This window comes from Oncorhynchus mykiss, chromosome 13, assembly GCF_013265735.2.
Source record: "Oncorhynchus mykiss isolate Arlee chromosome 13, USDA_OmykA_1.1, whole genome shotgun sequence".
In the NCBI taxonomy this organism is placed as follows: Eukaryota; Metazoa; Chordata; class Actinopteri; order Salmoniformes; family Salmonidae; genus Oncorhynchus; species Oncorhynchus mykiss.
The window spans coordinates 22,507,414-22,530,001 of NC_048577.1; the positions used below are offsets into that span (position 1 = coordinate 22,507,414).

The following is a 22,588-nucleotide window of genomic DNA, read 5'->3' on the forward strand; positions in this document are numbered from 1 at the left end:
TACCTAATAAACAGATCTTGGATGTAAGGTTGTCTATTCATCCTCCTTTAGGATGTTATTGTCTGAGTCTTTGGGGTGCAAAAGCCCTTATTCCCCCTTCTGGTAACTTCAGGTAATTACATCCTGAGGTAAACTCATGATTTTTCTTCACACACTTTATACTGTAAGCTTGACTATGGGCTTGAGTTTCATGCAAACAATATATAACTCAAAACATCAACAAAGCAGATCATTTTACCAGCTTTGTTTGATCAAAATCAAGTGGTGAAGAACCCAAAGTATGGCTGCGTCCTGATTCTTCACCCTTTAAAAAATATTTGCACTTGCACACTTCCGGTCATGGATTTAACAAGTTGAAATTCTCTCTAGCCAACGATTAAACCAATCCCATTGCTTTTAAATTCATCGATGTGTGCAAATGCAGACTTCGGGAGAAGGGTGGAGAATCGGGATGCAGCCCAAAGCAATTGCCACCTCCTCCTTCTCCGAAGTATTTCCAGCCATGTGAACAAACAGGCATTTAATCATCAGTGGTTTGGCATCATACCGAGTGTGGCACAGAGATCCAACATACTCAAAACAATGTTCAAGTAAGATGAACATAAAAAAAAAAAAAGATTACACAATGAACTGTATAAATGTCTACAGACTGCTCGGACAGGACCTCTTAAGTGTCTAATACTACAATATACGAACGCCAGGCCAAAAACAAATCCTGTTGGTGTACTGCTTAGTTAAGAACATACATTTAATTTAAAATGTACTATATCACCATTCAAATAAGAGCTACATGACTCATCACTAACCGACAGACAGGCTATGGCCCAGTATCATTTCGGCCCCTAGCCACTTCTCGTGGCCTCTAGCCCTTTGGTGTTCTCAGATCCTAAAGAACGGATATGGTGAAAGCTCTGCTTTTAGCCTATTTGGGAGGTTATATTCACATATAACTTTGCCTACACCTTGGTTCTATGGAATCTATCAACGCCAAAAGGTTCGCTTTTAGAAGTAGCTGGGACCGAAATGGAAGCAGGCCTATAACCTATTTCCTCCTCCTTCAAAGGTGATTGGAGTACAAAGCTCAATGCATGACCACTTTCTGGAGCCTGAACCTGAAGACCACGCTCCCCTTAGGCGTTTCTCTCTAGATACATAAACAACCCAACATTAAAAAAAAACAAAAAATAATTTAAACTTTCACAAGGACAAAGCAATTGGTTCGTTTTAAACTAGACATCATTATGAGACGGAAAACAGAATGGGAACGAAACATACGTAAGAACATTCTTCTGGGTCAACACCACAAGCATTACTGCAATGCTCGCAAATACCCCATCCCCCTGGCCTCGTTTAGCTGTCCTGCCTGCTCGTTATCCTCTCCCCGTTACTCGCAGGCAGTCTTTGTTCTTTAAACCAGTCGGATACAATTTGCAGTTCTCCATCCATATTGTCCATGACTGGAGCACAGGCCTTTAAAAATTCACACACAAAAAAAAATAGATGAACTCTCCATTTTCCAATCGTGTAGTTTCCTCATATAAGGAAGTGACATTCAGGTCAGGCAAAATTGGACAGTCATATTTCCATTGCGACCGGAATGTTGTGCCATGGTGGGTCTTTGTGAGACTCGGGAGTAGACTTGATTACTTCACTACGGATCCCCTTTTCAAATGAACTCTGACGAAGCAGTGTTCAGCACGCAGCGTACAGTGTAGAACTTGACACGTACAAAATCAACAACGGCACTGACGTTTACCCTGTGTGCTGCGTCATCGGATTAACACCTACTGAAACCACTGGTACTGTAGGTGTGCTTGAGATGATGCACTGCATCTCTTTCTGTGTCCAACTTAAAACTATAGAACAATTCTATGGATATTGTTCCTGGAGACCAGAACCAGCACCTGGGTGTGAGTACTGGTTTTTTAATTGATCGGTCTTAAAAACGCTGAAATACTATGGCTGCGTTTAGACAGGAAGCTCAAATCTGATCGTATTTTTACCAATCAAATCAACTCTGAAAAAGATCTGATGTGAAAGGTCAAAAGGCCAATTAGTGGGGGGGGGGATCCGAATTGGGCTGCCTGTCTAACCACAGCCTATTTGGCAAGAGATTTGTACAGCAAAGAGCAAAGATTAAGGTCATTGAGTGAGCCATTGGGTCCAGGCGCAGTGCAGGGTTTAAGTTCAATTGACTTGTACTGAGTTCAGTGGTGGTGACCACAAAGAGCTGTGGCCAAGCCAGCCTTGCTCTCAGCAGTTCTTGATGGGCATGCGCCTCATGACAGGGCAATGACGTTCTTGCATGAGTCATGTGAATTGGACTTTAGTGCTCTCTCCTTAGGGACAGTTGAAGTGCTACTCCAGAGCAGTCTCTGGCCTAGGATGAAGTACGCATGTCAATGTCATCAACCTTCATATATAACCAGAACTTCTGACATAAAAAAAAAAACATGCTTTGTCCAGTTCTTGTCCCTTGTGCAGCTTACTGAACACCTAAAAAATCATGTAAAACCATTAAAAAGCAGCTAAATGTGCTAACAAGACATTGCACTATGGCCCTCAGCAAGTATGGATTGTGCGTAAATCCCAATTTTGGCAAAACACTGTTCTCTTTCTGTGTGGGGAATGCGGTGTTGAGCTGTATATTACTGTGCAACATCCCTATAACATTCACACAACGCAGGTGGTCTAGTCAATGAATCCACTCAAAAAAGACTAGGCTTTCAGCTCATAGTCCTGGCTCATGCCTGAACCAGATTCGATGGTAAAGACAATGAAAATCTGGATGCAGTGCAGCGCTCCGGGCCAGCAGAGAGCGCTGTAGGTCCAGACACCACAACCCAGTCAGTTCACCAAAAGGACATCCTCGTATGTTGTCGTTCTGAGGGAAGAAACAAGCACTTAAAACGATAGCGCATACACATGTAGAAAAACATAAACGTCTCTCAACCGTGATAGAAAGGATAACAGTGAATGCATCTGTTATTGTCTGGTCATTGAAGTGGCATCTACTGCTGATCATTCTACAGGGGAACATCCATCCCCATCAAGGCTAGTTGGAGCCATCACCATCAACTTACACCCGTCTGACTCCTTCAGATCGGCAAACACTGAAGAGGTTAGGAGCTGGAGGGTGGATTCTGAACCTGGCCTTGACTTCTACCTTCAGTCTTGACCTGTGCCCTCTGACCCACCTGTCACAGCAGCAGAAGAAGGAGCAGGGCGAGGTCTCGAGGCCCCGGTACATGCCCGAGCTGGGCGTGTCAGTGCACTCTGCGATGAAGGCGTGCAGGTCCGTAATGTGGTAGGGCTCCTGGGTTTGGTGCTGGAGGGACAGGAAAGGAGACATGCATCAATGTTTAGGGTTATCTCAAATGGCACCCTATTCCCTATGTAGTGCACTACCACAGACCAGGACACTGTCTAGGGAATAGGGAGCCATTTGGGACACAGGCACCATGTGTACCGTGATCGGTTGGCTTTCACTAGGTGTTGTCATTTGGAATTGGCTTTTGTTTGTACCGCTATGAGCAGCGAACATGAACGTTCTTCATGAGGAAGGCAACTCTAAATATGAATCTACATCCCACAAAATGTATTGTGTAAATCCAGCTATACGCCTCAACTCCAAATGAAAGTAAAAGACAAGCAGCAAATAAGAAATTATACAATGCTTATCTTTTACATTCATTTGGATTAGAGTCTGTTTAAAGGGACACTTCGGGATTTTGGCAATGAAGTCCTTCATCTACTTCCCTAGAGTCAGATTAACTTGTGGATACCATTTTTATGTCTCTGCGTGCAGTTTGAAGGAAGTTGCTAACTAGAGTTAGCGCAATTGCCAAATAGCATTAGAGCAATGACTGGAAGTCCAGGGTAACTGCAAGCATGCTAGTAGATACTATTGTCTTCCAGTCATATTGAGAAATTACCTCTAACTTCCTTCATTGATAAAGGGCTATAATGACTCTTGGCTGAAAATGTACATCGCTGAAGAACATTTTCAAATTAAATCTCACTGTGGATGATGAGTTTTACTGTATTATTTACACAGATCTGTGCTCTTTTGCCTGACGAAAATGTCGCCCTTTGTTGTTACCTTGATGGTCTCGTAGGCACCGGTGATGAGGGCGATGAAGAGCGACAGTACCATGTAGATGAAGAGGGAGATGAAGGTGTACAGGTAGACCTGGCTGAACACCCACACCAGCGTGCTGCTCTCCTGCATCTCAGAGAAAGTCACAAACATGTCGTCGCCGTTGATCAGCGAGAACAGGCACTCCGACACCATGGAGAGAGAGCGGAACTGACGGAGGGCGAGAGAGAGGGAAACAGTTCAATTACATTTCATGTACAGTGTGGCAAAAAAGTATTTAGTCAGCCACCAATTGTGCAAGTTCTCCCACTTAAAAAGATGAGAGAGGCCTGTAATTTGCATCATAGGTACACTTCAACCATGACAGGCAAAATGAGAAAAAAAATCCAGAAAATCACATTGTAGGATTTTTAATGAATTTATTTGCAAATTATGGCGGAAAATAAGTATTTGGTCAATAACAAAAGTTTATCAATACTTTGTTATATACCCTTTGTTGGCAATGACAGAGTTCAAATGTTTTCTGAAAGTCTTCACAAGGTTTTCACACACTGTTGCTGGTATTTTGGCCCATTCCCCCATGCAGATCTCCTCTAGAGCAGTGATGTTTTGGGGCTGTTGCTGGGCAACATGGACGTTCAACTCCCTCCAAAGATTTTCTATGGGGTTGAGATCTGGAGACTGGCTAGGCCACTCCAGGACCTTGAAATGCTTCTTACGAAGCCACTCCTTCATTGCCCGGGCGGTGTGTTTGGGATCATTGTCATGCTGAAAGACCCAGCCACGTTTCATCTTCAATGCCCTTGCTGATGGAAGGAGATTTTCACTCAAAATCTCACGATACATGGCCCCATTCATTCTTTCCTTTACACGGATCAGTCGTCCTTGTCCCTTTGCAGAAAAACAGCCCCAAAGCATGTTTCCCCTGCATGCTTCACAGTAGGTATAGTGTTCTTTGGATGCAACTCAGCATTCTTTGTCCTCCAAACACGACGAGTTGAGTTTTTACCATAAAGTTCTATTTTGGTTTCATCTGACCATATGACATTCTCCCAATCTTCTTCTTCTTCTTCCAAATGCTCTCTAGCAAACTTCAGACGGGCCTGGACATGTACTGGCTTAAGCAGGGGGACACATCTGGCACTGCAGGATTTGAGTCCATGGCGGCGTAGTGTGTTACTGATGGTAGGCTTTGTTACTTTGGTCCCAGCTCTCTGCAGGTCATTCACTAGGTCCCGCCGTGTGGTTCTGGGATTTTTGCTCACCATTCTTGTGATAATTTTGACCCCACGGGGTGAGATCTTGTGTGGAGCCCCAGATCGAGGGAGATTATCAGTGGTCTTGTATGTCTTCCATTTCCTAATAATTGCTCCCACAGTTGATTTCTTCAAACCAAGCTGCTTACCTATTGCAGATTCAGTCTTCCCAGCCTGGTGCAGGTCTACAATTTTGTTTCTGGTGTCCTTTGACAGCTCTTTGGTCTTGGCCATAGTGGAGTTTGGAGTGTGACTGTTTGAGGTTGTGGGGACAGGTGTCTTTTATACTGATAACAAGTTCAAACAGGTGCCATTAATACAGGTAACGAGTGGGGAACAGAGGAGCCTCTTAAAGAAGAAGTTACAGGTCTGTGAGAGCCAGAAATCTTGCTTTTTTGTAGGTGACCAAATACTTATTTTCCACCATAATTTGCAAATAAATTCATTAAAAATCCTACAATGTGATTTTCTGGATTTTTTTTCTTCTCATTTGGTATGTCACTTGCACAATTGGTCGCTGACTAAATACTATTTTTTTCCCAACTTTATTTCATAGCAATATAGCTTAATGAATTAAATACAATAGGGAGAGAGACTGTTAAATTACACAAACAATCATGTGACTTAACATGACCATCTCACTATATTGGTTCAAAATTTTTCAGGATTCAGTACACAATTTTTTTTTTTACAAAATAAATCCCTAAATAAAGGGCCAGTAAATATTGAATTATAATAATAGACAAATCACATGTTAATAACACAGTACCTCATTATTGTGCAAAATCCCAAAATGCACCATTGTGCATCATCACTGAACCATATGGGGTGTCCCCCTCCAGATTCACTTTCCTTTTCAATCTATTTGCCGACCCGCTCTGTTATTGGCCTTCTCCTGTTAGCATGTCTGCCTGTGCTTCAAAATGGTGGCTGTCTGTACCTTGACGTGATAGGGCCCCAGCACGATCCAGCCACAGAAGCAGTAGCCCAGGTAAATGACAGCCACACAGCTGCAGAACCGGATCACGTTGGGGAACGCAGCTCGCAAGGTCACGATCAGGATCTGAGAGGGAGAGAGCCAGGAGAGTGGGTGAAACACTGTCATCGTTAGTGTGCGTGTGTCTATGTGTGTAGGCAACTTACATTGTACTTCTGGAAGAAGCTGAGGTAGCGAATGACTCCGACCCACACCAACAAGGTGGAGGTCCCCAACAGGATGCCACACTCATCATACGATGACAAATTCTGTATGGAGAGATATTAAACTCATAAATGCCTCATGAGCTTAGCACAACAATCTTTATCATAACCCAAACTGAGATACTATTTTGAGTAGTGATTTCAAATAATTCTTTAGCATTTTCCTCTGGGAAAAATAAAAGGTATTCTATTCTACTCTGAGCAGTAGAGGAAAAAGTCCCCTAGAGGGGGACTGACCTTGGATTCGATGCCAATCTTGATGATGCTGCCGATGACGGTGAGGACGTCACTGATGATGAGCAGGATGTACCAGCCGTTGATGAATTCCATCCTTTCGTCCCAGCTTACTTTCCGGCCCAGGTTGGTCTTGAAGAACTCGACAAACTCCTGTTACACAGAGAGAGAGACAGAGAGAGACAGAGAGACAGAGAGAGAGAGAGAGAGAGAGAGAGAGAGAGAGACAGAGACAGAGAGAGAGACAGAGACAGAGAGAGAGAGAGACAGAGAGAGACAGAGAGAGACACAGAGAGAGAGAGACACACAGAGAGAGAGAGAGAGACAGAGAGAGAGAGAGGAGTTGGGTGGCCCTACTGGGAAGACGAGTTATCACACCTTCTCAGATTTTGTGTTGCAGAACATTACTCGAAGAATGGAATCACTTCACAGAATGCCAATCACCTCCCATCAAAAAAATATATTTTCTCTCCTTCTCCCACCCCACTCCCCAACCCTATAACAAGTAAACAAATATATCTACAGTTCTCAGAATCCAATCGAGAATCTGTGGAAAGAACATTTAGCAAACGCGTTTTGCCATTTAGCAAACGCTTTTATCCAAAGTGACTTACAGTCATGCATGCATACATTTTACATTATGAGTGGTCCCGGGGATCGAACCCACTATCCTGGCGTTGCAAGAGCCATGGTCTACCAACTGAGTTATAGAGAACCACCAGATTGGGTGTTCCTCCTTTTCACCACATTCTCTCTTCCTGCCCTCTACCTCCCAGTGACTTACGGCCTGTAGTATGATGCCGCGGAGTATGGAGCGGCCACACAGCACCAGGGACAGTATACAAACAATCACCACAACCACGTCAAACGTTACCCGCGTGTAGTTCTCCGCTGAGAGGGAGGGAAGGAAAGAGAGTTAGTTAGTTAGTTAGAGTTAGTGGTTTCATCAAGTAGAAGCAGAGGGGCGAATACTTACTTCCACTTAAGTAAATCTTTCATGTTGACATCAATAATGTCTTATGAGGTCAAATGAAGATGGCGAAAGGGGAGATTGCTTAGTGTCTACATAGTGTTTGTGGTTAGAAGTTGGACCGGTTAATTTCTGTCTGGTCATTCTGTGTGTAGTTTTGTATTGACCCATGCATGCATAATATATATATATATATATATATATATATATAGAGTATATACACAATCATGAAGTGGAACGACATTTATTGGATATTTCAAACTTTTTTAACAAATCAAAAACTGAAAAATTGGGCATGCAAAATTATTCAGCCCCCTTAAGTTAATACTTTGTAGCGCCACCTTTTGCTGCGATTACAGCTGTAAGTCGCTTGGGGTATGTCTCTATCAGTTTTGCACATCGAGAGACTGACATTTTTTCCCATTTCTCCTTGCAAAACAGCTCGAGCTCAGTGAGGTTGGATGGAGAGCATTTGTGAACAGCAGTTTTCAGTTCTTTCCACAGATTCTCGATTGGATTCAGGTCTGGACTTTGACTTAGCCATTCTAACACCTGGATATGTTTATTTTTGAACCATTCCATTGTAGATTTTGCTTTATGTTTTGGATCATTGTCTTGTTGGAAGACAAATCTCCGTCCCAGTCTCAGGTCTTTTGCAGACTCCATCAGGTTCTTCCAGAATGGTCCTGTATTTGGCTCCATCCATCTTCCCATCAATTGTAACCATCTTCCCTGTCCCTGCTGAAGAAAAGCAGTCCCAAACCATGATGCTGCCACCACCATGTTTGACAGTGGGGATGGTGTGTTCAGCTGTGTTGCTTTTACACCAAACATAACGTTTTGCATTGTTGCCAAAAAGTTCAATTTTGGTTTCATCTGACCAGAGCACCTTCTTCCACATGTTTGGTGTGTCTCCCAGGTGGCTTGTGGCAAACTTTAAACAACACTTTTTATGGATATCTTTAAGAAATGGCTTTCTTCTTGCCACTCTTCCATAAAGGCCAGATTTGTGCAATATACGACTGATTGTTGTCCTATGGACAGAGTCTCCCACCTCAGCTGTAGATCTCTGCAGTTCATCCAGAGTGATCATGGGCCTCTTGGCTGCATCTCTGATCAGTCTTCTCCTTGTATGAGCTGAAAGTTTAGAGGGACGGCCAGGTCTTGGTAGATTTGCAGTGGTCTGATACTCCTTCCATTTCAATATTATCTTTTGCACAGTGCTCCTTGGGATGTTTAAAGCTTGGGAAATCTTTTTGTATCCAAATCCGGCTTTAAACTTCTTCACAACAGTATCTCGGACCTGCCTGGTGTGTTCCTTGTTCTTCATGATGCTCTCTGCGCTTTTAACGGACCTCTGAGACTATCACAGTGCAGGTGCATTTATACGGAGACTTGATTACACACAGGTGGATTGTATTTATCATCATTAGTCATTTAGGTCAACATTGGACCATTCAGAGATCCTCACTGAACTTCTGGAGAGAGTTTGCTGCACTGAAAGTAAAGGGGCTGAATAATTTTGCACGCCCAATTTTTCAGTTTTTGATTTGTTAAAAAAGTTTGAAATATCCAATAAATGTCGTTCCACTTCATGATTGTGTCCCACTTGTTGTTGATTCTTCACAAAAAAATACAGTTTTATATCTTTATGTTTGAAGCCTGAAATGTGGCAAAAGGTCGCAAAGTTCAAGGGGGCCGAATACTTTCGCAAGGCACTGTATATACATATATATATAAATACATATAAATAATATATATATACACACACACATATAAATAATATATATATATATATATTATTTTTTAGCCAACTCTCTTATCAGGTCTCTCTAAAAAAAAAATGGTTTACTACCTCGAGATTCTCCTGGGTCGTAATAATTAGGGCACACCGTCTAAAAATATTTAGCAACGGAAGTAGTTCAGGTAGTCCCTACGTTTCAGTCCGTTTGGTGCTTAATTAATATTACCGTGGTGAAATAAATGTCTGATAAAAACAAAACGTCTATCTCACCGTGGCCGGACACACTGGGGTCTTTACACTCCTTTATAAAAGCCTGGTTTTCCAGACTGATCCTCACTTTACCACTGTGAGCCTTGTTGTCCAGGACTATCTGTAGAATCAGATGGAAAGAGCAACAGATCAGACATTCCTACAGGTAACTAGCACTTGCTGTAAACGTTGGCAATACAATTAAACATAAAAAAAAGTGGTGGACTCTTTAAGGGATAATAAACTCAGCAAAAAAAGAAACGGCCCTTTTTCAGGACCTGGTCTTTCAAGGATAATTTGTAAAAATCCAAATAACTTCACAGATCTTCATTGTAAAGGGTTTAAACACTGTTTCCCATGCTTGTTCAATGAACCATAAACATTTAATGAACATGCACCTGTGGAACGGTCGTTAACACACTAACAGCTTACAGACGGTAGGCAATTAAGGTCACAGTTATGAAAACTTAGGACACTAAAGAGGCCTTTCTACGGTCTCTGAAAAACACCAAAAGAAAGATGCCCAGGGTCCCTGATTATCTGCGTGAACGTGCCTTAGGCATGCTGCAAGGCATGAGGACTGCAGATGTGACCAGGGCAATAAATTGCAATGTCGGTAATGTGAGATGTGTAAGACAGCGCTACAGGGAGACGGGACGGACAGCTTATCTTCCTCACAGTGGCAGACCACATGTAACAACACCTGCACAGGATCGGTGCATCTGAACATCACACCAGCGGGACAGGTACAGGATGGCAACAACAACTGCCTGAGTTACACCAGGAACGCACAATTCCTCCATCAGTGCTCAGACTGTCCACAATAGGCTGAGAGAGGCTGGAGTGAGCGCTTGTAAGCCTGTTGTAAGGCAGGTCCTCACCAGACACCACCGGCAACAACGTCGCCTATGGGCACAAACCCACCGTCGCTGGACCAGACAGGACTGGCAAAAAGTGCTCATCACTGACGAGTCACGGTTTTGTCTCACCAGGGGTGATGGTCGGATTCGCGTTTATCGTCGAAGGAATGAGCGTTAGACCGAGGCCTGTATTCTGGAGCGGGATCGATTTGGAGGTGGAGGGTCCGTCATGGTCTGGGGCGGTGTGTCACAGCATCATCGGACTGAGCTTGTTGTCATTGCAGGCAATCTCAACGCTGTGCGTTACAGGGAAGACATCCTTCTCCCTCATGTGGTACCCTTCCTGCAGGCTCATCCTGACATGACCAGCCAGCATGACAATGCCCTCAGCCATACTGCTCGTTCTGTGCGTGAACCGGGAACTTGCAGGTGCCATGGTGGAAGAGAGGGGTAACATCTCACAGAAAGAACTGGCAAATCTGGTGCAGTCCATGAAGAGGAGATGCACTGCAATACTTTATGCAGCTGGTGGCCACACCAGATACTGACTTTTGATTTTGACCCCCCCCTTTGTTCAGGGACACATTATTACATTTATGTTAGTCACATGTCTGTGGAACTTGTTCCGTTTATGTCTCAGTTGTTGAATCTTATGTTCATACAAATATTTACACATGTTAAGTTTGCTGAAAATAAACGCAGTTGACAGTGAAAGGACATTCCTTCTTTTTTTTTATAGTTTATACAAAACAGGTCATCGCTTACCTATAATATACAGGCAATGAAAAGGTTTCCACAGCAACTACTACACACTAAACAGGTTACAATGAGCCACAGACTGGGTAGGACCATTTGCAGGAAGTGGTGGGGGAGGGAAGGGGGGTGGGACTCACCGTTATGAAGAAGGTGTAACAGTCAGGAATCTCGTTGTTGATGATGGTCTGAATGTTGATGGCCTTTAGGTGGAACTGTATCGTCACGTTTATGAGTCTAGACAACAAAGAGTGAAAAGAAAAAAACAAGAGGGACATCAGGGTTGTGTCAAAGTGAAAGCAAAGAGAAGTTTTCAAACATTTTGCAACACAAAACAAAAATGTATGTTTCTTATTGGACAAGTCCAGGTAGACCCTCCCTTTTTTTGTTAGTTTTCCGTCTAATGAACATAACTCAGGGCTATAGGTAGTGTGTAAACAGTTTGAATGTGTGTGAGAGCGATACAAATTAACAGTTAGATACTACAAAGATGGATGTCCCATCTATCTTAGTGGTAGACCGACAGAAAACATGAGCCTGAAGTCATTTGAAAAGACGTGAAAAATGAAGCCTTACTTGTGGAACTTGAGGGTAAAGTTCTTGTAGTCACTGCCGAAAGGCGCTCGAGGGACTGACAGAGGGTTAACCCCCACACAATCTAGTAACAGGACAGAGAGAGAAGTTAGTCATTTCAGGGGCTGTTAATGTTTTTCCCTATAGAAATAGAATTACACTGAAATAGAATTACCATTACACTGAAATAAATGTCTGTTCTAGTAATTATTTATCTATGGTTATTCTGTTCTGGTGATCATGTCAAGAGTCAAAAGGCGGGCCATTTCAATACCAGTTGATTTCTGTTGTTCAATGTGTTTTCTTTTTAGTCAGTAGTATTCCCCCAAGTGTCAGCTCATATAAGGAAGTGGGGCTTCCTACTACTTTCACATGATTGGGGAACAATACAGTATTTACACACATTTAGTCAATAAAAAAATATATACAGTTACGATTAATCATTCCTGAAAAGATGACGTGGTACTGGAAATAAGCAGCTTAGCATCTCTTTGGCTAGGAAATGAAATAACTTAACTTATAAAGCAATAGAAGCAATGGTCAATCATCAAACGTGGCCCTGGAAAGCCACAAGTCGTGCAGGCTTTTGTTCAGATCCGGCACAAAACTCATCCTCTCAACCAGTCAACTAATCATCAAAAGCATGATAAGCCGAATCAGACGTTTTAATGCTGGAACAGAACTACATTTAACATGAGTCCCAAATGGCACCACATTCCCACTCCATAGGGTGCCATTTGGGAAGCACAAACACTGTGTAGCTCTAGTACCAGGGTTGGTGACCACTGGCATAATGCAATAAAGTAGATCGATGTACCTGCGATAACATGAGGGTCAATGTTGAAGGTATCATTGGCGGGATCGATGCTGCCCTTCTTGTAGTACTGCTGGCAGAGAGAGAGGGCACTCCCGTTCACCCCGACCCCATAGACGTACGCATAGCGTCCCACCGTGGTCTCGGGTAGCATCAAATACTGTGAGGGAGGAGGAAGGGTACGAGGATGGAGAATAAGGCCCTGCTCTAATATAATTTTTTTTTTTAAAGAATCCCTCCTTCCTCCCTAATTTGAGGTAATCAGTGTTCTGTATGAGGATTCGTGGACGATTAGTGAACGTTTCCACACTACCTCCTCCACCAATCAAACTCGCTCAGATCTGTGATTACTTCAAAATGATGCAGGGAAGGAAAGGATACATTCTAAATATTCAAACAGGGCCTAAGAGTTGGAGGCTTTTAGTTGAAAGTAGAGGATGAAAATATGAAGGGGACGAGATGTGGTCCTTCTTTGCGCTGCATGGACATGTTTCCATATCAGTCTGTATGCCGGGTCGTGTACATTCGGCACCAAAAGGAGAGATTTGCTGAAACCCTCATTAACATTTTCGTTTTAAAAACATTTTCTATTGCATGCCCTAACAAACATGACCCAGGTGTCGTTTTTCTATTGCATGGCCTAATGAACATGACCCAGGTGTCGTTTTTCTATTGCATGCCCTAACGAACATGACCCAGGTGTCGTTTGTCTATTGCATGCCCTAACGAACATGACCCAGGTGTCGTTTTTCTATTGCATGCCCTAACGAACATGACCCAGGTGTCGTTTTTCTATTGCATGCCCTAACGAACATGACCCAGGTGTCGTTTTTCTATTGCATGCCCTAACGAACATGACCCAGGTGTCGTTTTTCTATTGCATGCCCTAACGAACATGACCCAGGTGTCGTTAGTGACTGTTACCTGGTCTACGGCGTAGAAGATGTGCTCGTAGACGTCGCTCTGTGTGTACACGGCCAACGTGTCGTCGGAGCCCTCGTCATAGTCCTTCAAGAAGATGTGCTTAAAGGACATGGTGTTCTCTTCCTTGAACGTCACCACCATCTGGTTGCTGAGGCCAAACAACACCAGCTGAGGGAGGGAGGGAAGTAGGGATTCAGGTGTTTTATTGAAGGAAAGCGACTGTTCGCAACTATAACATAACCCTTTTTGCTCGTAGGGAAATTATAGAAGTTATTGTTGTAAAGATTGTCGGACCCTAGTTAAAAACGTCAGATGCACAGACATCCTATCCGCCAACGGTGCATATGAAACAAGGTGTCAGTTGTTATGGACTTCAGGATTGTTGGTCCTGCCATAAAATCCGAGCTTTGCCATGAGGGAGTTTAAAATGTACTGTTCATACACTCAAAGTGCATTTGAAACTGAATGTGTGTAGTTACCTGCACCGTGACAATGATAATCTTGAGCAGCTGCAGGCCCAGTTTGAAGGGCTTGCGGCCCTTGGCGTGGAACTTGTCACAGGGGCTCATGAAGAAGTACTTGAGCTTCCTGCGCAGGGCCTCCTCTTCCTGCTCTGCCCCCAGCCAGCCCCCCGCCGTTGCTGTGGGCAACCGGGGGTTGCCATGGCTGTGTCTGTGGTGAACATGCTTGTCGCTGCTGTCGCTGGAGCCGTAGCCGTGAGGAGACACAGAGGAAACCAACCTCTCCTTCTCTGGAGAGACAGATGGAGAGCGAGGGAAGAAAAAACATGTTAGCAGCGATAGAAGGATAGTGAGAGTGACTAATATGGCCCATCAAAGAAACCGCAATGTAATCGGCAATAGCACACCGCTAACGACACTCCATATTAGTGCCATTTCCTCTGTGAGCACCGACACGGTTTACCCAGTGTATGTGGCTTTGAACCCTTGACACTGTTTCTTACTGATGAATAGGCTACGTGTCTTAATGTTACCCTTCAGTGAGTGACAGCTCTTGTACTAGTTTGGGCAGCTTTCATTCACTACATTTCCTAATCTCCCTCGCCTCATGTAGTCATCCTTCATCACGTCTCTATCTAGTAAAACCCTGGGAGGTGACACAGGCCAGCTTATTAAAACAAAACACCCAGATCAGAGGCCCTGGGCTGGGCCGGGCGAGACAGACAGCCTCCCTGGAGGAAGAGAAGCGGGTGACTGGTGTGCTATAGCTGACGGCTCCGCCCCTCAAGGCTGACAGAAACACACCCCTGGAGATGGAAGACACAGAAAGACTCCAGGGATGGTCGGGCTTCTGCTACGCTACTACACCCGTCTGACTTGGCGTCGTCGATAACGTAAATCATAAAAGGTGTAGTAAAAACCTATATCACTGCACATTCAGTGGAGACAGCTGGTGAAAGCTTAATTCAACCTCAGAGTTGACCAAAAAAAACATGTGACAATAACAGACTTGGAAGGGAAATGTGGACCACGTAGTTAGTGGGTAAAAGAGCTAGTTCAGCAGTAATAGAGAAAAATGAAGTTGAACTTGGAAATGAACTGCTGTCAACTCTTGGGTCACCTCACATCTGGTAAACAGGATGTGAGTTTACCAGAAATCGAAGACCCAGACCTGAAGACACAAAATCTGGTCTGACGGACGTAGAAGAGATTATCACTGATGTGTGTGTGTGTGTGTGTGTGTGGCAAGGGTGATATCTCAATGTTTACCTATAGTAAGTCATCCACAATAATCCCCTGCATATCTAACGATCTTTAGTTCGGCCAAGTGAATTAGAGAAGCCTATCTAGCGGGGGTGACCTGCCTACATTATATCAACAACTTGCACACACAGAACCTTGCAAGGTCACAAAAACAGACATGACAGCAGTTGCGTGACTCTCCCTGTCAAAAACTATTCAGACCTGCGCTGAAAGAATTTCACTTTGTAACATTTTGTGCCAGCAATAGGAGCCCAAGCCAAGAAATTGACAGATCTTGATGGGGCATTCGTCAAAACAAAATTGCAGATGAGGGCTTGTTGCTGAGCTGCACTAAGAGATAGAGTCAATCAAACTGAATAAATCCGCTGAAAAATCCTGTTGTTCCGGTTCAGGGCAGTCAATGGTGTGTTAGAGAAGGCTTAATAGACAACCCTGCACCTTGTCCGTCAGTCATAGTCAGCACTGTGACCATCAGTCTGCCAGCATCTCTATCGCTACAATGGATCAGCAGCTATCAGTCTGCACTGGGCAACCTCATTGGAACCAGTAAACAAGCAAAGCTGCTCCTCGTCTCTGTCAAATCTTAACTCTCTTGGACTCTATTTCCTGTTTCTATTTCCTCCTGTGGCAAGAGGACTTTTTGTTATTGTTAACTTTAATCTGTTTCTTAGTCTCAAAATGCACATCAGCCAATTAAAATTGTTGATTTACTTGCACGTTATAGAACGCTACATTGTAGCTGGTCCAGTCAGATAACCTGGCACATGTTAGCGCTATGCTAGCCTCACCAGCTGACAGTGATTATTTCCTGTAACAAATTCTGCATCAGCCTATAAAAGATCTTAGACTTTATATCCAACAACCCATCACATTTGTTTAAAAATATATCAACCCTGGACACCAGAGGGATATTTTAAACTTATAAATTCAAGGTTTACTTTTGTTCCGCTGGTGTGTAACAATGTTATGTTCCAATATTGCATTGATGCATCTTTGACTAGGCTACTAGTACTAACAGACAACATGTTCACGGTTTCCAGTTTTGCTTATTACCATTGCTTCCATGTGGCTCACACTGCTAAAGTGGTTGACTTGAAATCGATAGTGCACTTTAACCATGGGTTCAAGCCCCCCCTCGCATCAAGCTTTTTTGCTGTGGAATTTAAAAAAATAATAAACTGTCCTTGATGCTTGATTCAACACGCATGTGACGAAGTGCATGATATATATATATATATATATATATATTCAAGGGGTCTGAACACTTTCCGAATGCACTGTACGCTATTATAGTCGGTATTTTAGGCCAATGTAGAATACTAATGAAACATTAAGTGATCTTGAGAGACTTTGTTTTAGCTTTCATCAATTTTTTTTTTTTTTTTTAAATAAGCACCATTCTGAGAATTGGTGAAGTATGGCTCTGGTGCACTCCGGCAGATCTACCCCCCTGTATAGCAGTAGCCTATAAGTCAGTCTGCGAGAGGGACTCCAAGAAGCCCCTCATTGAATATATTTATAATCTTCATTTTAGCTGAACCTTTCGCAACATAAAATCTTAAAATAAATACCTGTAATTCACAAGGAAATGTCAAAGGAAAAATGTATACCACAACTAGGATTTTAACATCATAAACAGCAAAAATGACCAGAAACCTGGCTCGCAACACTGTGAGCTATTTGTCCAATTTAACTTTTGTAGCAGATGGTGCCGTGTGACTTCTGTTAAAGGACACTCATGTAAAAGTGTTCGGTCACGTCAGAGAGGAAGAGGCGAAGCGGGAGGGTTTACTCCGCGCAAAATCTGTACACATAAGCAGATCATTAATATTTAAGCAAGTTGAGGTGTTTTTGTATGGGGGGGGAATTCGAATGTTGAATTTAGTCAAGCCATTTTATTATTGCTATTTAGATACATGAGGCTTATTTGATCTAATAGAAGTTTCATAATGCTTACAGGTTTACTGATAGAAGTGTGATGCACATGACATCCTGGCAACTTTGAGAAAAAAAAACACTTTATATCGGTGTTGTTAAGGTTGCACATTTTGGGGAATATTCGGGGGTGGAAACTGTGGTAATTAATGGGAATATATGCAAATGAATTTGAATACCATTTAAATATAGATGTTTTTTTGCATTGTATATATTTACCATATCATATGGCGACAGAAACATAAACCTTTTACCTTATCACAAGTCGACGTAATTGCAAATTATTAAATCCTTCCAATAGAAAAATGGAACTTTAATTAAATGAGTTGACTCTTGATTTCACTGAACAACAAAAGGGAATATTGAATGATCCCCGATGATCCATTGCATCTCCCAAAAACATTTTCAACATACATCTGTAAAATGATAACCTAAGCTTTAGTTTCTAGACTGTCTTCCTTTCAGGCTTCTTCTCCCTGGACCTCCTCAAATGTACATCTCTTGAACATCAGACTGAGGCCTTATCTTCACTGTCACTTTCCAACCTTGTTGAGGATGGCTCGTTGTCAGGCTCAAAAAGCCTCAAATTTGCACAGATGGCCACCAATTTTTCAAACCTTGTATTGGTCAGCCTGTTGCGTGCTTTGGTGTGCGTGTTCCCAAACAAGGACCAGTTGCGCTCTGAGGTGGCTGATGTTGATGGGATTTGGAGGATGATGGAGGCAACAGGGGAAAGAGCCTCAGATCCAAAAAGTCCCTTCCACCAGGTGGCTGATAAGACATGTTGGCACGACTTGCATATTGCATCTACACCCCAAAGCCCTAGCTTGGAAGTGTACTTCCTTCTCCAGACTGCCAAGAAACTTGCCCTCATCCAGGTCAAGGTGGCGAGACACGGTAGTGATGACACCATAGGCCTTGTTGATCTCTGCACCAGACAGGATGCTCTTGCCAGCATACTTGGGGTCCAACTTGTATGCTGTAGCATGTATGGGCTTCAGGCAGATGTCTTCACACTTTTTGATGCATTTCAGAACTGCAGTTTCCTCTGCTTGGAGAAACAGTGAAGTGGGCAGGGCAGTACAGATTTCTTCTCTTACATCTGCAAGCAGAGTCTGAACATCAGACAGGATGGCATGGTCTCCCTCAATCCGTGCAATGGCTACTGCTATAGGTGTCAGGAGTTTCAGGCTGCTCACCACTCTCTCCCAAAATACATAATCCAGGAGGATCCTCTTGATGGGGCTGTCCATATCGGCAGACTGTGATATGGACATTTCTTGGAGACTCCTTCCCCTCCAGGACTGTCAAACATGATGAGAACACCACCCCAATGGGTGTTGCTGGGCAGCTTCAATGTGGTACTCTTATTCTTCTCACTTTGCTTGGTGAGGTAGATTGCTGTTATAACTTGATAACCCTTCACATACATAACCATTTCCTTGGCTCTCTTGTAGAGTGTATCCATTGTTTTCAGTGCCACGATGTCCTTGAGGAGCAGATTCAATGCATGAGCAGCACAGCCAATGGGTGTGATGTGAGGATAGGACTCCTCCACTTTAGACCAAGCAGCCTTCATGTTTGCAGCATTGTCTGTCACCAGTGCTAATACCTTCTGCTGTCCAATGTAATGTATGACTGCCTTCAGCTTATCTGCAATGTAGAGACCGGTGTGTCTTTTTGTCCCTTGTGTCTGTGCTCTTGTAGAATACTGGTTGAGGGGTGGAGATTATGTAGTTCATTATTCCTTGCCCATGATCATTCTACCACCCATCAGAGATGATTGCAATACAGTCTGCTGTCTCTAGGATTTGCTTGAACTTCACTGGAGCTCTGTTCAACTCTGCATCCAAAAAATGAGTAGGTAAAGAATGTGTTGTTCGAGGGGTGTATGCTGGGCGAAGAACATTCAGAAATCTATTCCAATACACATTGCCTGTGAGCGTCAGAGGTGAACCAGTTGCATACACAGCTCGACCAAGACATTCCATCAGCATTTCTCTGATTACGTTCCTCCATTGAGTCAAAAAGACATCTGATTCCAGGAGGACCATGAGCTGTTGCTATCGATAAGGTGTCTGATTCATCATTTTCACCTCAAATAGAAGTAGAGGGACTTTTGTCACAGGTTGCTTGTTGTGAGCACTGAGGGAACTTTATGCACTTGGCCAGATGATTCTGCATCTTTGTTGCATTCTTCACATATGATTTGGCACAGTATTTGCAAAAGTACACAGCTTTCCTTCTACATTAGCTACAGTGAAATGTCTTCACACATGAAATAGTGCCTGTGGCATTTTCCTGTAAAGATTAGAAAAAAATGAGTAATAAAAACAACAAATACAATTCCATTTACAGATAAATAGTTAGATTAAATAACTAATTTGTAAGATAAATGTTGTAAAATGAAACATGTATGGAAACAGGTGAATTAACACTCCTCGGTTAGCAGGCTCAAGCAAGTTAAAACCCACATGGTAGCAAAAACTAACTAGCAGAAATTGTTAACAAGTTAGGTGATTTAAAACACACTTTGCTGTAGGCTGCCATTTACTAGTTAACAAAAAAATCATGTATGTCATATAAAATATATTCACCCCACCCAGTATTGTAATCAAAACATACCAGAAAAGATGTAGTCCTAGGCTCAGACAGTGCAGTAGTGTGGGCTCAGTAGCATCTCATCAGTGTGCAAGATCTGAGAATCAGTTGTACATGTGATGAAAGAGTGCACTGCACATGTGATGGAAGAATGCACAGTGCATGCAGAGGGTTGAAATTCCATTGAATTTGGGAAAGTTGAATCAAAATATGCCACAAGACCTAGAATTGCCTTGTGTATCCCACAAAAAAAAGGTTCACTGTTATAAGCTAACTCTTTTGATGAATATAAGCAAAAATATCCCAAATTCCAGGGCTTAACTTTCCATGGGAAAATTCCAACCCACAAATTAAGTACTGTAAATGAGTAGAAAGTATACTACGGCATGAGAAAAAAATATGTATTGACTGCTTACAAGACCATTTCTAAACCCCTGACCCACACACAGTGAAGTGCAGAAGTGAAAGCCTATGTCCACAGTCATATGGGCACCATAGACTACGACACATGTGAGAGGAAGTTAAGTAACTGGGTGGTGGGAGGTTATCACAGAGTATGGTAGATGGAGAACCTGGGTCAGTCTGGTTTAAAATGTAGCAGACATGCTATGGTGGTAGGAGGGAGCAAGAGTAGTCAGTCTTCGGAGTCCTGGAGGGGGCTCATGAAACAGTTTCTTCCAGCTTCCAATGCTGTAGAATTTTAATGGAATCCCTGGGACGTCCAACTAATAATTTTAAATGCTTGTGGTGGGGGCTAGTGTTTAGGGTAGAGATGTCCCAGGGATCCCGGATAGCGCTAACCCTGGAATTTAGGAATAATTGCTTGAATCAAGACTCATGAGCATTGAAGTACAGCATTGACTGCAATGGCGGGATAGAATAGAACAATTTCAAGGCTACAATTTTCCTTGCTGAAAGTGGCCATCAGGTATAATTTCCTACCTCAAACTTGACAAGTGTAAACTATTATTAGCTAATTCTGTCAGCAGCAGGTCAACATAAAGCGAACTCTTTGCCTATTTCATCCAGAATGTCTGTAGGGGAGAGTGGGATATGTTGAGCCAAAGGGTAAGTTGGCCACCCCTTGTTTCTAGGAAACCATGCACAAAATGTATGATTTGACCAAATATTTAGGAAGAAGTCATGATTTCATTGAATCTGTGGAGGAAGACACCACATGGAAAGTGGTAAGCAAGTTAGGTCCAACAAACTGTTTTTCACCAACTCAAATGAATTTATTGTGCTAGAGGTTTCATGATGCTTGCATATAAACCAAAGCAGATAATTTAAAGATTGTTCTATACATCACTTGGGGTCTCTATAAGCGTCAACATGAGGCCTAAACCTATCATGAAAGTGCATCATTGTAGTTCTGTTTGCCTTGGGGTAAAGTTGAGCCAGTGGCAAGTTAAGCAAATTGAAGTGTTTTCTTCCTAGGTGTAATGCAATACATTATTGCTGGGATAGGAGGTAACACCAGGCAGGGCCTGGCTTATATTAAGTGTTTAAAATATACAGTGTTTGTTAGGGGATAATACTGTGTTAAAAGATAAGTAAAATGATTAAAAGACAAAGCAATTGTAAATGTTTTGAATTGTGTTTGGGAAATATGGACATGGTTTTAAAGAGGTAATGATAATATGTAGGCAGCTCAACTTACCCTGTGAATGGATAGCATAACGCTACTAGTTTCTATTGGAAATACGGCATCATTCAGGATTCAGGAATAGCGTACACACAACGACTCATATTGCACACATTAAAGCTGTATGACTTGCCCAGAAACAGCGATCACATGATTAAAAACAAAACATATTGCGGATAACTGACTAAATATGGTGGATGGTTTTGTACACATTTAAGCAATGACGCTTCTTCCAGTCAGTGTTTGGAAACATTGTAACAAAACATTGTTGATGCTGCTGCGTCAACCTCATACAATGTTACCATGTTGCACAATGTTACTGCGTTTTACAATGTTACTTATGCATTTATTCACGATTAATCACCATTCATTTTGTACCTAGTATGTTTTATGGAGATGATTGGCATGACAGCCCTCTGTAGAGCTACGTTACACAAGTAGAATATACTCAGGGCCCTCCTTTCAGCGAAAGACATGCAGCAATATAACAAACCATTTAAAAACAAAGTTACAAAGTAACATGTCAGAAAATTATTGAAAATAACTTGTAAACAACTCAACATACCTGAACCAGCGCCGCCGTGGTTGCAATTCCCGCTTGCTGTAGCCATGTAAACGCTTTGAAACTATAAATAAATATGCGACATAAAAATCTGAACTGTTTCAGAATAAGCGATGGCAAATAAAAGCTGTTATAAAACGCGAGTGTGTTGTTGGCGTGGAGTTAACTGTCCGAGAAGATAGCCATGAGGACGACGTTTTTCTGTGTGTTCTGCATTTACTGTAGAGGTTCAGCATCGGGGCAAGACATAACTCGCTTCCTCAGGCGACATCACGTGACTCATGTGTCACGTGACTGCACAAGGTGGCGCTTGTTCTCATCTCTTTCAATTCAAACGGCTGTATTGGCATGGGGAACGTGTTCATAGTGCAAAAGCAAGCGAAATAAACCATTTTAAAAAATGAACAATTATACATTACACTCACCAAAGTTCAAACAGAATAAA

General features: G+C 42.7%; 1 protein-coding gene across 1 annotated transcript; it reads right to left on the reverse strand.

Moving 5' to 3' along the window:
* Nucleotides 1–503: 503 nt before the first annotated feature.
* Nucleotides 504–22,448, reverse strand: LOC110485962 (mucolipin-1). Its single transcript, XM_021557226.2, has 14 exons — nt 22,147–22,448; nt 14,156–14,427; nt 13,677–13,844; nt 12,756–12,912; nt 11,942–12,023; nt 11,506–11,602; nt 9,774–9,873; nt 7,574–7,680; nt 6,793–6,942; nt 6,499–6,600; nt 6,296–6,418; nt 4,103–4,309; nt 3,198–3,328; nt 504–2,884 (listed from the first exon to the last, which is right to left on the reverse strand). The coding sequence occupies exons 1-14, from the start codon at nt 22,190–22,192 to the stop codon at nt 2,848–2,850; spliced, it is 1,779 nt and encodes a 592-aa protein (XP_021412901.1). The 5' UTR covers nt 22,193–22,448; the 3' UTR covers nt 504–2,847.
* Between the last annotated feature and the right edge of the window lie 140 nt (nt 22,449–22,588).